The 16627-nt window shown below is 43.6% G+C and overlaps 1 protein-coding gene across 1 annotated transcript in view; it reads right to left on the bottom strand.

Annotated features, from left to right (window-relative positions):
- Nucleotides 1–16627, bottom strand: part of TNKS2 (tankyrase 2) — a gene marked incomplete in the record, with an annotated part of 1900381 nt that overhangs the window by 663827 nt on the left and 1219927 nt on the right. The window contains 1 exon segment of the mRNA XM_044056654.1: nt 3476–3664. Coding sequence (XP_043912589.1) covers nt 3476–3664 — 189 coding nt within the window.

The raw sequence follows: 16627 nt of genomic DNA, 5'->3' as shown, positions 1-16627 counted from the left end.
CAAGGAATAGTCTGGAGTAAAATCCTTGGCCTTGTTCCATAGATGGTACCCTTTCTATCGTTTTCATCTGAAGTAAATTTTTGATTTGTCTTAAAGCCTCTGGCTTCTGGTTTGGTGGTAGGTTTGGCATTCCGCTCCTTTTTGGTAAAGTGTGGAAGTGAAACCTGTATCCTTTGTCTATTGTTTGCAATGTCCATGTGTCCTTTGTAATGCAATGCCAGTTTTTTGAGAATAGAGCCAGCTTTCCGCCCAAGGGAGCTTCCAGTTGTTCCCTGGTAGGCGGAATCAGAGTCAAGTCATTGTGTCTGTCCTGTGGTAGTGGTTGTAGTTGCAGCTGTGGCACTACTCCTCTGGTTAGCAGGCTGCCACTGACGGCCCCTATAGGCACCCTTTGATTGACCTCTGCCTCGAGGGCGTCTATTCCTGCCCCTCTGTGCTCTGGAGATGTCTGGAAAGGACCAATTCTTGGAAGGCCAGTTTCTGCTGAACCTTGGAGGTTGGACCTGTAGAAATTCCTTTACAGTTTGCACAGATTTTGCTTTTTCTTCCACTTTCTTTAGAATCTCCTGTGCAGGGGAGCTAAATAAACTTTGTTTCTCCATTGGAGCATCTAGGAGCTTAGCCTTGACATGGTCTGGCAGGGATTGCTCTTTTAGCCAGGCATGCCTGCGAATTACTGCCCCAGTCATAGCTGATCTAAATGAAGCCTCCAGTGCATCATAGCCACATTTTAAGAAATGATTACTGACCTGCTGAGAGTTGTGTACCAAATCCTGAAGGGATTTACGGTCTAAAGGTTCAGGAGAAGAAAGCTTCTTATTCAGCTGATCTAACAAATATTCTTGGTACTGTATCATATGGAATTGACAGTTTAATGCCCTGGCAGAAAGAGTAGCAGCTGTATAAACCTTTTTACCCCATCTCTCTAATGCTCTAGACTCTCTATCAGAGGGTAGGGGGGTTTTGGCAGTGGCAGCTGCAACACCTTTTGGGCCCTGTGAAATAGTTTCTGGGTCTGCAGCATGGGCTTTATACAGGTGGAAATGAGAATCCGGGATCCTGTAATATCTGTCAGGTTTGGCAGGGGCCGGAGGAAGAGAATCAGGTGCAGAACTAACATCATTATACACATCATCAATTACAGTTGGTACTGGAGGTATGGCTAAGGGCCTGTGCTGGGGCAAGTGTAAAAAAGTCCTTAGTCTTTTTCTAGAATCAGAAAAATCCTGACCCTGCCATTGAAAGTGTTCCCTCATAGAGTGCAAGGTCTCCCCAAAGGAAAATTCTTCAGGAGGGGAGGCCGAAGGAATAGAATCTTCAGCATCTGAATCCTCATACGGAGAATAGGCCCCTTCCTGATGGTCTGATAAATCAGATCCATCCGTAGAGTAATCAGAGGAGAGAGGTTCAGAGGGTTCAGTCCTAGGCCTTTTGTCTGTTGGAGGTTGGGAGGTCCTGTCTGGGTGAGGTTGGGAACTCCTAATCAAGGATATAAGGTCCTTAGCAAGACTGAGAATCTGAGAACTTGAGGAAGGCCTCTGAGAAATTGATTTGGCAGGCAAAGCTTTTGAAAGTTTGGCAGCTTTAGCCGTGGAGAAGGCCTTAATAGACATAGAAGCTGGGGGCCTAGCTGCCCCACGTGCAGGAGTAGAAATGTCCAATGGAATGGTGTCAGACAAATCTTGAGCGCTAGCTTCGGTAGGGATTTCTGAAGCCGACTCAGCCGGGGCCTCTCTGGCCTCGGTTGTCGGAGGTATGGTTTCTGTCTTAGTAAGAACCGAGGGCTCGGTTTCAGCAGAAACCGAGACACTCGCGGTACGCCTAGCCGTGGTTTCAGCCGAAACCGCGGGTCGCGAGTGTCGGTCCTTTTCCCTGCATTTTTTGGCCAAATGCGTAGTCGGAGTCTCCGACGGCATTTTATATGCAAAAGCGGATCTGAAAAATTCTTCTGCAAACTCCGACCGACGTCTAAGAGTCTGTCGGTTGAAGGAGGCACAGGCTAAACAAGCTGATACGTCGTGGTCTGGGCCTAAGCAAGGAAGGCAGTAAGAATGGAAATCCTTATGAGGTATTTGTTTCCCACAAGTTAAACAATTATTTACTTTGTCTGACATCGGCTGAGGCAAGAAAGAGTCCCCAACGGGGTACTTAGCTTTTTTTTTGAAGTCTTCGGTAGCTGAAATCTCTGGATCTGACCGACCGGCACTTGCGTACAGCTTCTGCTTCGGGCACCGCGCGTCAATCCGGCCGACCCAAGGGCTGCCTGAGGCAGGACAACCCATATGTTATGACTGCAGATGCATCCTTGAAGGACATCTATTATCTTTTATTAAAATACACAATATTTCTCTAGCGCCTCAGCTGTAAAAAGCCTTTAATAGAGTACACTCACACACAGTAAAATTTGAACTTACATACTTTTGTGCTTCCTAGATTATTTCATTACACAATAAAACAATTATTCAATTAAAACTTGCTTAATTTCATTAAAGCAAACTTTTCCAAGTACATTCTTGATTCAAGCCCCTAGGGCTCATAGTATCAAACTTAAGAATCAGCATGGTCTCTTTTTTTTTCTTAATACATTTTTTATATGTTGATCAGTCATATTGACTTCTGCCTTATCTAGTATAGTTGCTTGTAGCCCCTTTGGGTTGCTATTATGAAATTCCTTAAAATTAATTGCTACCGGGCTAGTTAATTTGTATTTCCTAATACCTCTTATATGTTCTTTAAGTCTACATGCAAATTGTCTTTTACTTTCCCCCACATACATTTTTTTACAGGGACATTTTAAAGCATAAATAATTTTCTCTGTATTGCAACTACATACACCTCTTGCTTGAAAATTTTTTCCATTAATGTGTGTAAACTCCTTCACTATAAATTTACATATACTGCATTTCCCACATGGGATCTTATGTTTAAACTGAAAATAAAAAGATATAACTACATTAGGAAGGGATAAAAAATGAACACTTAAAAAAAGTAAAATAAATAAAATAAAAGTTTGCATTTGTGAGCAAAACTGATACAATAAGTTGTTAATGTTGCGCCTAACATGGCAGGTGGGAAAGAAATAGGGTATGAATGTTAAATTTCCCCTTTCATGGGCAAGCAAATTAGATACAATGTTACCACTAAAGGGGCTAGTTCCTGTTGAACGTTTCTTGAAAACCGCTCTCACCTGGCAAAAAAATCTGCTCAGGATTTCCTTGTATAAAATCTGACATTTGACTGTACAAAAAAAAAAAAAGAAGAAAAGGTGAAAAGGCAGCAGTGCAAAGCAGCAGGTGTCTCCACTGCACCCAATGCTAAATAAAGAATATTTGCATAATGCAAATTAATTTCACAACAAAAAATTATACAGCAAACACAAAATCACCTTTCACCAAAAAGGACCTATGTAATTTTCCGCAATGGGAAACTTCTTAGCAAGAAGAAAAAAAAAGGAGCAAGACTGAACAACACTTACGGTAACTAGATCTAGCGGTGTCTGCCCTTCTTGGTTTTTCAAGGATGGATCAGCTCCATGGGCTAGCAGCAAAGCACACAGCTGAGTTCTTCCTTTCTGGGCTGCTTCATGCAGAGGTGTAAAAGCCCACTTATCAGTAGCATTCACACATGCGTTATACTTAATCAGCAAAGCTGCTACGTCAACATGCTGCAACACATAAAACACCGGTAAACACACTAAACAAGCATACACATGATAAAATACCTATGAAAACAATCTTTCTACATGTAAAGTCTTAAGATGACCGTGAAAAACTGTGCACCTGCTTGATTCTTGACCTTCCTGCGCAATTTCACGACTTGATCAATAGTGCATAATGAGGAAGGTGGTCTTACAGTGGGGGAAATATACTTAAAGCAAAAGGAATCTGTTGTGAAAACAGCATCAATGTAAAAAATGCATACATAAAGTAATGCAAATGCACCACTTAGCAGTCAGCCCATACTCAAAAATCTGCCTGTTCGTATTAAATGTATTAAAACCATGGAAAAGGGAACCTGATCAGCAGAAATAAGCATACAGAAGAAAACTGGAAAACTTTCAAAAGTTCAAGATTCAACCAGTGGACAGGACTTCTGGTGTGAAACAGCTGAGATTATGGACCATGAAAGATTTAAGCAGCTGAAAAAAAGTAAGAAGTCCAGCAAAGTACAGTGCAGAGCAGAGGTGGTGAACAATGACAACCCAACAGTGTATTTCACTACCACTACAAAACCAAATACTAAAATGCTTTTAAGGTAATTACGAGGGAAGGCTACAAGAAACTTAAGGAGACAGGGGCTAGCAGCAAAGCAAACTGCAAATTTAAAAGGGTAAATGTTTTTAGAAAAAAAATAAACAGACTACAGAAACGATGACAGAAGGAAGTAGAAAGAAAACAAATTCCACAAAAAAAATGTACTTCAAAGGTAAGTCTTGAAACACCAACAGAAACAAAAAGGAACCATTAAGAACAGCACAGCTGTCGAAGTAAGCTTACCGTAACAGATGTTCTAATAAATCATTGCTGCAGTACCCTAAGCTATATAGGTTATACCTGCAAAGATATGATCAATCCAACCTGCTTTTCAAAGCATGAGTGCAACTTCCATGCGTTTTAACTGCCAAGTTCAAGCAGAACTCCATATAAAAGAGTCAGAGCATCAAAAGTGTAAAAGAATGTACAGCAAAAATAAATTGCTGATTATAGAATATTTCTGAGTCAATCCCTTTCCAGACAACCACAGAAAAAACTAAAGCCCTGGTGGGACAGGCCCTAACCCTGCCTAGAAAGTGGTTTGTTATGGTAGGAACAGTAAAAAGACATAGCAAGAGACAACAATCACTAAACTGTCTGCTTTGATATTGGCTGTCCTTTTCCTCTCTCATAGCAGACAGCTTATCAGATTTTCCTGAAGGACTAGGTTTTGTCTAGGTAGTATCTGAGCTGCTTGTGGACATACGAGTATGAATAACTGAAGTATTCTTTCTCCCTTGGTTTTAGGTTCTGGGGGAAATTAAAAAAAAAATGGAAATGTATAGACTGGCTCAAGGCGAACTCTGAGACCACTTTATGCAGATAAGTATTAGTTCTCAACGAAACCCTGTCTTTGCATAACAAAATGAGGTAGGACTGACTCAGCATAAGAATTTGTAACACAAATACTCCTCTACAGATGTCAGAACAATTAGTAAAGCAGTCCTCCAGGTTTCCAGATTAAGAAAGTACAGTTGTGTACACTTACCATAAATGTAGATGTTCGAGTGTATTCACTGTTGCAGTCATTACATTTGGGTAATCTGCTGGCAGGTTGCCCTCAGTCTGCCTGTAACAAAATCTTGGGTCCTGCGTCGGTTGCTGTCTCCTCTTCCATGACGTCAGGGGTATAAAACATGCAGCCAACACCATTTTATTCAGTTTTTCTTGCCCCAGATGTCAGGTGCCCCCCAAATGGGGAGCAAAAAAAAATTATATATATATATATATATATATATATATATATATATATATATATATATATATATATATATATATGAAGCTACATACATATATGTATATAAACAGAAATATATATAAATGCACTTTTAGCAACATAAACTTTACCTTCATCTAAAACCAAATACACCACAAAGGCTTTAGTGTATAGCGAAGGAAAGAAAAGGTATAGAAAGGGGGATGGTGGGTGGGTAACCCGGACTGCAACAGTGAATACACTCTAACATCTACATTTATGGTAAGTGTACATAACTGTACTATGTTCTTCGTGTTTCACTGTTGCAGTCATTACATTTGGGTAGAATCCCAAAGCTATGGATGGGAGGATGGAACTAAATATCATTAGGAGCGGCTATAAGGCCCTGCAGAACTGCAGTGGCAAAGCCTGCCCTGGATTTGGAGAAGAGAGGCAAATGATAATGCTTTGTGAAGGTATGAACAGAGCTCCAAGTAGCAGCTTCTAGAATGTCTTTGGTTGGAACCCTCTGAGAAAAGCTGCTGAAGTAGAGGCAGCCCTGGTGGAATGTGATCTGATCCCCTTGGGCACAGGTTTAACATGGTGCAAGTAGCAGAAATGAATGCAGTGGCTTATCCACTTAGAAATAGTCTGCTTTGAGATAGCCTTCTCCTCTGACCCTGCAGCAAATGCTACCAGTAGTTGCTCAGACTTTCTTAGAGATTTGGTCCTGTTTAAGTAGAATCTTAGTTGTCTGTGTACGTCCAATGAATGAATGAATCTGCTCCACCTTGTTCTGTGGATTTGGGTAAAATGTTGGCAGGTGAATGGTCTGATTAAGAGCCACACTGGATACCACCTTAGGCATAAAAGAAGGGCTGGTCCTGAGGGACACCCTGTCCGGGTAAAATATAATAAAAAGGCTCCAGTGCCATGATAGCCTGCAGTTCTGAAACCCTTCTTGCTGAAGTGACTTCCAAGAGAAAAGTTGTTTTCCAAGATAGAAATTTTATATCCACAGTAGCTGCTGGTTCACAAGGAGGCAGGGTGAGTTTTTCCAGCACAAAACTGAGGTCCCATGCAGGAGTTGGTGATCTTCTGGGAGGCCTTAAATCTTTGGCCCCTCTAAGATACTGTTTAAGCAGAGGATGAGAAAATGGGGGCTCTGTGTTGTAATGAGCCGAGATGGCAGAGGCATGGATTTATATTGAAGAAAAGGATATGCCCTTGTCAAGCATCTTGGTCAAATATTGTAAACTCTGAGGAATATTGGGCTTTGCTGTGTTTGTTCCTTGTGCTTGGTTCCAAGCACAGAATCTCTTCCATTTATCAGCATAAGATTTTCTAGTACTAGGCCTTCTGGCTTCCAAAATGACATCCATCACAGATTTACTAGAGGTGTTGTTTGAATAATTAATTGATCAGCCATGCTGCAAGATTCAGAGTTTGGAGCTGAGTGTGCAGAATTTGATTGTTCTGCTGCGACAGTAGATGAGGCATTTGAGGCAAGTACCATGGAGGAAGTTGAGACATATTCCTTAGAAGTGGGTACCAGTGCTGACGAGGCCAGTCCGAAGCAACTAGGATCATTTTTGCTTTTTCCTGTCTGACTTTTAGTAAGACCTTGGAGAGTAGAGGCAGAGGGGGAAAAGCACAGACTGACAGGTTTTTCAGGCTGAAGGATAGGGCATCCACTTTCCATGCTTTTTTGTGATAAGTTCTTGTGCAGAATTTGTCCAACTGATAATTTTGGGGAGAGGCAAATATATCTATGTCTAGGCTCCCCCATTTCTGTGTTAACATGCTGAAGATTTTTGGATTCAGTTTCCATTTGTGCGGGTCCATAAGACTTCTGCTTAGGTAGTCTGCCAGAGTATTTTGCTTTCCTGGCAAGAATTGAGCTTGAAGATGTATTTGGTAAGTCAAGGCTGTGTTCCACAAGGCCATGGCTAGTCTGCAAAGGGGGTAGGAGTGTGTACCCCCCTGCTTGTTTATGTACCACATAACTGTGGTGTTGTCTGTCTATCAGTAGTTGTCCTGGATGAAGTAAGTCCTTGAAGGCTGTCAGAGCATTCTGAAAGTACAGTTTTGTACCTACCATAAATGTAGATGTCCGATAGGTATGCATCTGCAGTCCTAACATATGGGTTGTCCTGCCTCAGGCAGCCCTTCGGTCGGCCGGATTCCAAAGTCTGGGTCTGGCCTCGGCTGATGTCGCACTTCACCCGACGTCATAGCTGCTGGGGTATAAAGGCATCAGCCAACGCCATTTTCCTCAGTGTTTCTTGCCCCAGATGCCAGGTGCCCTCTAGGAAGGCTAAATTTGGATAAATGCAAATAATTCCAAACAGCAGAAAGCAAAATATATATATACATATATACATACAACCAAATACACCATAATAGATTCCCCCAGCTAGCTAAAGAGGGGTAAGTACCCTAGGAATACCACAGAGGGGAAGGAGGGTGGGTAATCCTGACTGCAGATGCATACCTATCGGACATCTACATTTATGGTAGGTACAAAACTGTACTATGTCCTTCAAGGATGCATCTGCAGTCCTAACATATGGGTAGAATACCATAGCCAAACTGGGGGAGGAGGCACTAAGATAAAGATAGTATAGTTAAGATCCCTTGCAAAACAGCAGTTGCAAAACCTGCTCGGGATCTGGAGTATAAAGGAAGATTGTAATGCTTGGCAAATGTATGCACGGAGCTCCAAGTAGCAGCTTCTAAAATGTCTTTGGTAGCCACTCCTCGTAGGAAAGCTGTAGTGGTGGCTGTAGCTCTTGTGGAGTGAGGCCTGATATTTTCAGGAGTTGTCTTTCCATGAAAAGAGTAGCAAAATCTAATGCAATTTCCTATCCATTTTGAGATTGTCTGTTTTGAAAATGCTTTTCCTTGCACTCCTGTTGCATATGCTACCAGAAGCTGGTCAGTTTTTCTGTTGGTCTTAGTTCTGTCCAGATAGTAGCATAAAGTACAGTTTTGTACCTACCATAAATGTAGATGTCCGAACTGGATAGCATCTGCAGTCATAACAAGTGGGTTGTCCTGTCGTCAGGCAGCCCTGCAGTCGGCCGGATTCCAAAGTCCGGGTCCGGCTTCGGCTGATGTCGCACTTCACCCGACGTCATCTCTGTTGGTCTTCGGGTATATAAGCATCAGCCGACGCCATTTTCCTCAGTGTTTCTTGCCCCAGATGCCAGTAGCCCTCTTGCAGGCTAAAATTTGGATAGATGCCAATGTTTCCAAATAGATAGAGGTAAACACAACCATAAGCATATATGTACATATATACAAACAAATACACCATAAAAGACTCCCCCCCAACAGCTAGCTATTAGGAGGGTAAACACCCTAGGAGTACCACAGAGGGAAGGAGGGAGGGTAATCCTGACTGCAGATGCTATCCAGTTCGGACATCTACATTTATGGTAGGTACAAAACTGTACTATGTCCTTCATGGATGCATCTGCAGTCATAACAAGTGGGTAGAATACCATAGCCAACTAGGGGAGGAGGATAAAAGTAGATTATGGTGTGTTTAGGATCCCTTGCAGTACAGCAGTGGCAAACCCTGCTCGGGATCTGGAATATAGAGGCAAATTATAATGCTTGGCAAATGTATGCACGGAGGTCCAAGTAGCCGCCTCAATAATGTCTTTGGTTGCCACTCCTCGTAAGAAGGCTGTGGTAGTGGCTGTTGCCCTTGTAGAATGAGGTCTTATGTTTTGTGGAATTGGTTTTCCATGGAAGGAGTAACAGTATCGTATGCAATTTCCTATCCATTTGGAGATTGTCTGTTTGGAAATAGCTTTTCCTTCCCTTCCTGTTGCATAGGCTACAAAAAGTTGGTCAGTCTTTCTGCTATTTTTTGTTCTGTCCAAGTAGTAGCGTAGCTGTCTATGTACATCCAAGGTATGCAGTATTCTTTCCCCTCTGTTTTGTGGGTTGGGAAAGAAGGTAGGTAGGTGGATTGCCTGGTTTAAAGACACTCTGGATACCACCTTGGGCATAAATGTAGGATTAGTCCTCATGGACACTCTATCTTGGTGGAAGATTAGGAAGGGTTGCACTGCCATTAAGGCCTGAAGTTCTGAAACCCTCCTTGCTGAAGTAATTGCTAGCAGGAAAGCAGTTTTCCATGACAGGTGTTGTAGGTCTGCTGTTGCTGCTGGTTCAAAGGGTGATAGTGTCAACTTTTCTAGCACAAAGTTTAAATCCCAAGCTGGTAATGGTGGTTTCCTTGGAGGTTTTACATTCTTGATTCCTCTGAGGAACTGCCTGAGCAAAGGGTGAAAAACAGGTGGATCAAAGCTGTATTCTGCTGAAATAGCTGATGCATGTATCTTGATGGAGGAGTAGGACAGGCCTGAATGAAGAAGGTCGGCCAGATACTCCAGAATGTTAGGCATATCTATGTTTGACACCTCTTTTCCTCTTTCCGTACTCCAAATGACAAACCTTTTCCATTTTCCAGCATAGTTCCTTCTTGTTGAAGGTCTGCGCGCTTCAAGAATAATGTCTTTAACTCTTTGTGAAAGTTCTGGATTAGCTGCTGCTATGTGATGTTCCATGCAGTCAGTTGCAGCGTTTTAGGTTTGGATGTATGATGCTGTAGTTGTTCTGAGTTAACATCAAAGGCATCAGGGTATTGGCCACATATTGTTCGAGACATGCTCTTCAGTAGTGGGTACCAGTGTTGTCTTGGCCAGTTTGGAGCTATCAGGATTATCTTTGGACGTTCTTTCTTGATTTTTAGTAGTACCTTGTGTATCAAAGGAAGAGGTGGGAATGCATATGCTGTTAGGCCTTTCCAGTTGATGGAGAGTGAGTCCACTTTCCATGCTAGTGGGTGGAATGTCCTTGTGCAGAATTTTTTGAGCTGGTGATTGAGAGGTGATGTGAATAGGTCTATCTGTGGCATTCCCCATTTCTTTGAGATGGTCTTGAAGATGTCCGGTGCAGCTTCCATTCGTGGGCATCGAAGTGGTTCTGCTTAATATGTCTGCTAGAGTATTGTCTTTCCCGGTACAAATATTGCCTGTAACTGAATGTTGTAGCTGAGTGCCAGGGTCCACAGCTCCAAGGTCATTCTGCATAGGGGTATGTATGAGTGCCTCCCTGTTTGTTGATGTACCACATGACTGTGGTGTTGTCTGTCCTTATCATCAACTGGCCCTCTTTGAGAAATGGTTTGAACTTTTGGATTGCCAGTTTTACTGCCAGCATTTCTTTTAGATTGATGTGCAGGTGAAGTTGATCCTGTGTCCACAATCCTTGCACGCATTTGTCCAGCATGTGGGCCCCCCATCCTAGGTCTGAAGCGTCTGTTGTGATGGTCTGGCTTGGTTGACATCTGCGAAAGGGTAGGCCTGGGTTTGACTGGCATGCCTGAGCCCACCATAGGAACTCCTGTTTTAAGCATGGAATTAGTGGGATTTCTGTTTCTAGACTGTGTCTGTGTTGGGACCATAAATTCTTTAGGTACCACTGTAGTTTCCTCATATGTAGTCTGGCAAATGGGACCAAGATTATGCATGATGCCATGAAGCCCAAGGCCTGCAGAACTTTTCTTACTGTTAACTTGTTCAGTTTTGTTAGTGCCAAGAAGTAAAGAGGAAGTTCTTTTTGTTTTTCTGTAGTCAGGAATGCCATTTGCTGTACTGTGTCCAATTCAGCCCAAGAATGTCCTTGTTTGGGATGGTATCAGCCTTGACTTTTGTAAATTGACTGTGTATCCCAGTCCTTGTAGCAGGTAAATGACCCTTTGTAAATCCGTTGTCAGCTTGCTTTTGTTGTCCCCTTGTAGCAGGCAGTCGTCCAGGTATGGGTAAATTTGAATTCCCTGTAGTCTGCAATGGGCGATTACTGATGCCAGGCATTTTGTGAATACTCTGGGCGCAGTAGATAAGCCAAAGGGCAATGCTGAGAATTGATAGTGCTCTGATCCTGCAAGAAATCTGAGGTATCTTCTGCAGATTGGTCGAATGGGGACGTGCAGGTATGCCTCCTTGAGATCTAGAGTTACCAGCCAAGACTCCTTGCCCAGCATGGGAAGAAGTTGCTGTAGGGTCAGCATTTTGAATTTTGGGACAATGATGTATGTATTTAAGGTGGACAGGTCGAGAATTGGTCTCCAACTTTTTCCTTTCTTGGAACTAGGAATAGTCTGGAATAGAACCCCTTTCCTTGTTCTGCTGTTGGCACTCTTTCCACAGCTCTCATGTTTGCTAACTCCATTATCTGGCGTAGAGCCTCTGTTTTTTGATTTGGAGGTAGATTTGGCATTCCTCTTTTGACTGGTAAAGTGTGGAAGTGAAACCGGTAACCTTGATCTATGGTTTGTAAAATCCACTTGTCTTTTGTTATGTAGTGCCAGTTCTTTGAAAATAAGGTTAACTTTCCGCCTAGAGGAGCTGCTATTTGTTCCCTGGTAGGCGGATTTATGATTAAGTCACTGTGGTTGTGCTGATGTAGTGGCAGTGGCTGTGTCTGTGCCTCTGTTGTTACCTTGCCACTGTCGGTCCTCTGTAGGCACCTCCTCTGGATTGGTTTCTGCCTCTGGGACGTCTATTCCTGCCCCTTTGAAATTTTGTGGAGTCAGGAAAGGACCAATTTTTGGCAGGCCAGTTCCTGCTAAACCTTGGGGGTTGAACCTGCAAGAAATCTTTAACAGTTTGAACAGATTTTGCCTTCTCTTCCATTTTCTTCATAACCTGCTGGGCAGGTGTACCAAACAAACTTGTCTTGTCCATAGGAGCATCTAGCAACTTAGCTTTAACATGATCCGTAAAACTTGTTCCTTTAGCCATGCATGCCTTCTTATCACTGTGCCTGTCATGGCTGATCTAAATGAAGCCTCCAGTGCATCATAGCCACATTTTAAGGAATGGTTGCTAACCTGTTGTATGTTATTTACCATCTCTAATACATATTTCTTATCAAGAGATTCATCTGTGGTTAGTTTTTAGTTAACTGATCGAGCATAAACTCTTGGTATTGTATCATGTGAAACTGACAGTTTAAAGCTCTAGCTGAGAGAGTAGCTGAAGTGTAGACCTTTTACCCCATCTGTCTAATGACCTTGCTTCCCTTTCAGAAGGAATAGGGTTTTAGCAATGGTCGCTACTGCCTTGGGACCCTGGGATATAGTTTCTGGGTCTGCAAGTGGGGCCTTGTAAAGGTGGTGATGAGTATCTGGCACCCTGTAAAATCTGTCTGGTTTGGCAGGGGCTGGGGTAAAGAATCTGGAGCGGAGCAAACATCATTGAAAGCATCATCCACCACAGAGAGAACAGGAGGTATAGCTAAGGGCCTGTGCTGTGGGAGGTGCAGAAAGGTCCTAAGTCTTTTCTGGAGTCTGAAAAATCCTGTTGCTGCCATTGGAACTGTTCTCGCATGGCATGCAAGGTTTCCCCAAAGGAGAATTCTTCTGGTGGGAAGCAGCTGGAATGGATTCTTCAGCATCAGAATCTTCAAAATTGGAGAAGGGAGCCTCTGGCTGGTCAGTTATGTCTGATTCATCAGCAGAATCATCAGAAGACACTGGCTCAGGGGCTCTGCCCTAGGTCTCTTCTCTGGGGCTGAGAGGCCCTGTCTGGGTGAGATTGAGATCCCTAATTAAAGAAATTAAATCTTCTGCCAAAGAAAGCATTTGAGAGCTAGAAGAGGGCCTGCATGTGGGGGTTTAACAGGCACTGTTTTAGTAGTTTTGGCTGCTTTAGCCCTGGCAAAGCCTTAATGGACATGGCTGCTGGAGGCCTAGCAGCACCACGTGCTGGGGTAGAGACATCCAAGGGATGGTGTCTGATAAGTCAACCACCGTAGTGGGTAAAAGTTCTGAGGTCGATTCAAGAGTTGTAGCAGGGGCCTCAGTTGTAAGAATAGGTTCAGCTGTACTTTGATCAGTTTTCTCGGTTTCGCGAAACCGAGACACTCGTTTGCTTTACCGTGGTTTCGCCGAAACCGCGGACCGCGAGTGTCGGTCTTATCTTTCGCTTTTTAGTAGATTGGGTAGTCGGAGGATCCGACGGCATAATGTACAAAATCAGAACCAAAACTGTTCAGCAAACTCTGACCGACGCCTAAGCGTTCGTCGGTTGAAAGAGGCACAGGCCGAACAGGCTGCTACGTCGTGGGCTGGGCCTAAACAAGGCAGACAGTAAGAGTGGAAATCTTTATGAGGTATTTGTTTCCCACAGGTTAAACAATTGTTAACTTTTTCTGACATTGGCTGAGGCAAGAAAGAGTCCCCAACGGGGTACTTAGCTTTTAGAAGTCTTGTAGTATTCGTAGAAGTAATCTCTGGATCCGACCGACCGGCACTTGCGAACAGCTTCTGCTTCGGGCGCCACGCGGCAAGAAAGACTGGGGAAAATGGCGTCGGCTGATGCTTATATACCCGAAGACCAACAGAGATGACGTCGGGTGAAGTGCGACATCAGCCGAAGCCGGACCCGGACTTTGGAATCCGGCCGACTGCAGGGCTGCCTGACGACAGGACAACCCACTTGTTATGACTGCAGATGCATCCATGAAGGACATTTGTCTGTGCACATCCAAGGTATGTAGCAGTCTTTCCCCCCTATTCTGTGGGTTGGGGAAGAATGTAGGTAAATGAATCGCTTGGTTCAATGATACCCTGGAGACCACTTTTGGCATAAAAGTAGGATTAGTTCTCAGAGACACTCTATCCTGATGGAAGATAAGGAAAGGCTGTACTGCCATTAATGCCTGTAACTCAGATACCCTTCTTGCTGAAGTGATTGCTAGCAGAAAAGCAGTTTTCCTAGATAAGAACTGTAAGTCTGCTGTTGCTGCTGGTTCAAAAGGGGGAAGTGTTAATTTTTCCAGCACAAAGTTGAGATCCCATGTAGGTAAAGGTGGTTTCCTTGCAGGCTTTACATTTTTGATTCCTCTCAAGAACTGCCTGAGTAGAGGATGAGGGAAGACAGGAGGATCCATGTTGTACTCTGCTAAAATTGCTGATGCATGAATCTTAATGGTGGAGTAGGACAGGCCATTGTGGAACAGTTCTGCTAAGTATTCCAAGATGTGTGCTATGTTTGCCAATGAGACATTTTCTCCCTTTGCTGCACTCCAAATGAGGAATCTTTTCCATTTGGCTGAATAAGTTTTCCTTGTGGAGGGTCTGCGAGCCTCCAGGATAATGTCCTTAACCCTCTGAGATAAATCTGGTTTATTTTGTTTTATGCAATATTCCAAGCAGCTAGCTGCAGTGTTTTCAAGTTTGGATGCAGGGTCTTGTAGTTGTTCTGTGTTAGAAGTAAGGGACATAGAGGTAGAGGCCATGAGCGAGTCCGAGACATGCTTCTCAGTAGCGGGTACCAATGTTGCCTTGGCCAGTCTGGAGCTATCAGGATTACTTTTGGCTGTTCCTCTCTGATCTTCAGTAGGACTTTGTACATCAAAGGAAGAGGTGGAAATGCATATGCTGTCAGGTTTTTCCAGCTGAAGGAAAGGGAGTCCACCCTCCAGGCAAGTGGGTGGTACGCTCTTGAGCAGAATTTCTTCAATTGGTGGTTGTGTGGGGAGGCGAACAGGTCTATCTCTGGCATTCCCCATTTCTTTGTTATGGCTTTGAAGATATCTGGATGCAGCATCCATTCGTGAGCATCCGTGGTAGTTCTGCTTAAGGTGTCTGCTAGTGAATTTTCTTTTCCTGGTACAAATCTGGCCTGTACTTGAATGTTGAGATTCAGGGCCAAATTCCACAGTTCCATTGCCATCCGGCATAGAGAATATGAGTGTGTACCTCCCTGTTTGTTGATGTACCACATGACTGTGGTATTGCCCGTCCTTATCAGCAGGTGACCTTGTTGGAGGAATGGTCTGAATGCCTGGATTGCATGTTTCACTGCCAGCATCTCCTTTAGATTTATGTGTAGATTCAGCTGGTCTTGGGTCCATAGGCCTTGTATACACTTGTCCTCCATGTGTGCCCCCCAGCCTAGGTCTGAGGCGTCCGTGGTGATGGTCTGGCTTGGATGTGGTTTGTGGAAAGGCAATCCTCTGTTTATCTGACAGGCCTGAGCCCACAACAGGAATTCTTGCTTCAGGCATGGAATTATTGGCTTCTAGACTGTGCCTGTGTTGAGACCATACATTCCTTAGGTACCATTGTAACTTTCTCATATGCAGCCTGGCATGCGGGATCAATATTATGCAGGATGCCATGTAACCCAGGGCTTGCAGGACTTTCCTTGCAGTAAGCTGAGTTTGTGTTGTTAATGTCATCAAATAGACTGGTAGTTGCTTTTGTTTTTCTTCTGTGAGAAAAGCCATCTGAGTAGTTGTATCCAGTTCTGCACCCAAAAATGTTATCCTTTGGGATGGCACTAGCCTTGACTTTTGAATGTTGACTGTGTATCCCAAGGCTTGCAACAGTTGTATGACATTTGCCAAATCTTTTGTTAATTTTGTCTTGTTGTCCGCTTGTATTAGGCAGTCGTCCAGGTATGGGTAAATTTGAATTCCCTGAAGCCTGCAATGAGCAATTACTGATGCCAGGCATTTTGTGAATACTCTGGGCGCAGTAGATAAGCCAAAGGGCAATGCTGAGAATTGATAATGCTCTGATCCTGCAAGAAATCTGAGGTGTCTTCTGCAATCTGGTCGTATAGGGACGTGCAGGTATGCCTCCTTGAGATCTAGAGTCACCAGCCAAGACTCCTTGCCCAGCATGGGAAGAAGTTGCTGGAGGGTCAGCATTTTGAATTTTGGAACAATGAGGTATGTGTTTAGTGTGGACAAGTCGAGAATAGGTCTCCATTGATTTTCTTTTCTTGGTACAAGGAATAGTCTGGAGTAAAATCCTTGGCCTTGTTCCATAGGTGGTACCTTTTGTATAGCTCTCATCCTTAGTAAGTTGTTGATTTGTTGTTGAGCCTCTGTTTTTTGGCTTGGTGGAAGGTTTGGCATTCCTCTCTTTTTTGGTAGAGTGTGGAAGTGAAACCTGTAGCCTTTGTCTATTGTTTGTAAAGTCCATCTGTCTCCTGTAATGCAATGCCAGTTGTCGGAGTATAAGGCTAGCTTTCTGCCCAAGGGTGCTTCCAGTTGTTCCCTGGTAGGCGGAACCAGAGCCAAGTCATTGTGTCTGTCCTGTAGAAGTGGTTGTAGTTGCAGCTGTGGCAGCACTTCTCTGGTTGGC

The sequence above is a fragment of the Protopterus annectens genome, chromosome 14.part0 (assembly GCF_019279795.1).
Source record: "Protopterus annectens isolate FY-2018-M chromosome 14.part0, PAN1.0, whole genome shotgun sequence".
In the NCBI taxonomy this organism is placed as follows: Eukaryota; Metazoa; Chordata; order Ceratodontiformes; family Protopteridae; genus Protopterus; species Protopterus annectens.
This window is presented reverse-complemented; position numbering and strand designations above follow the sequence as displayed.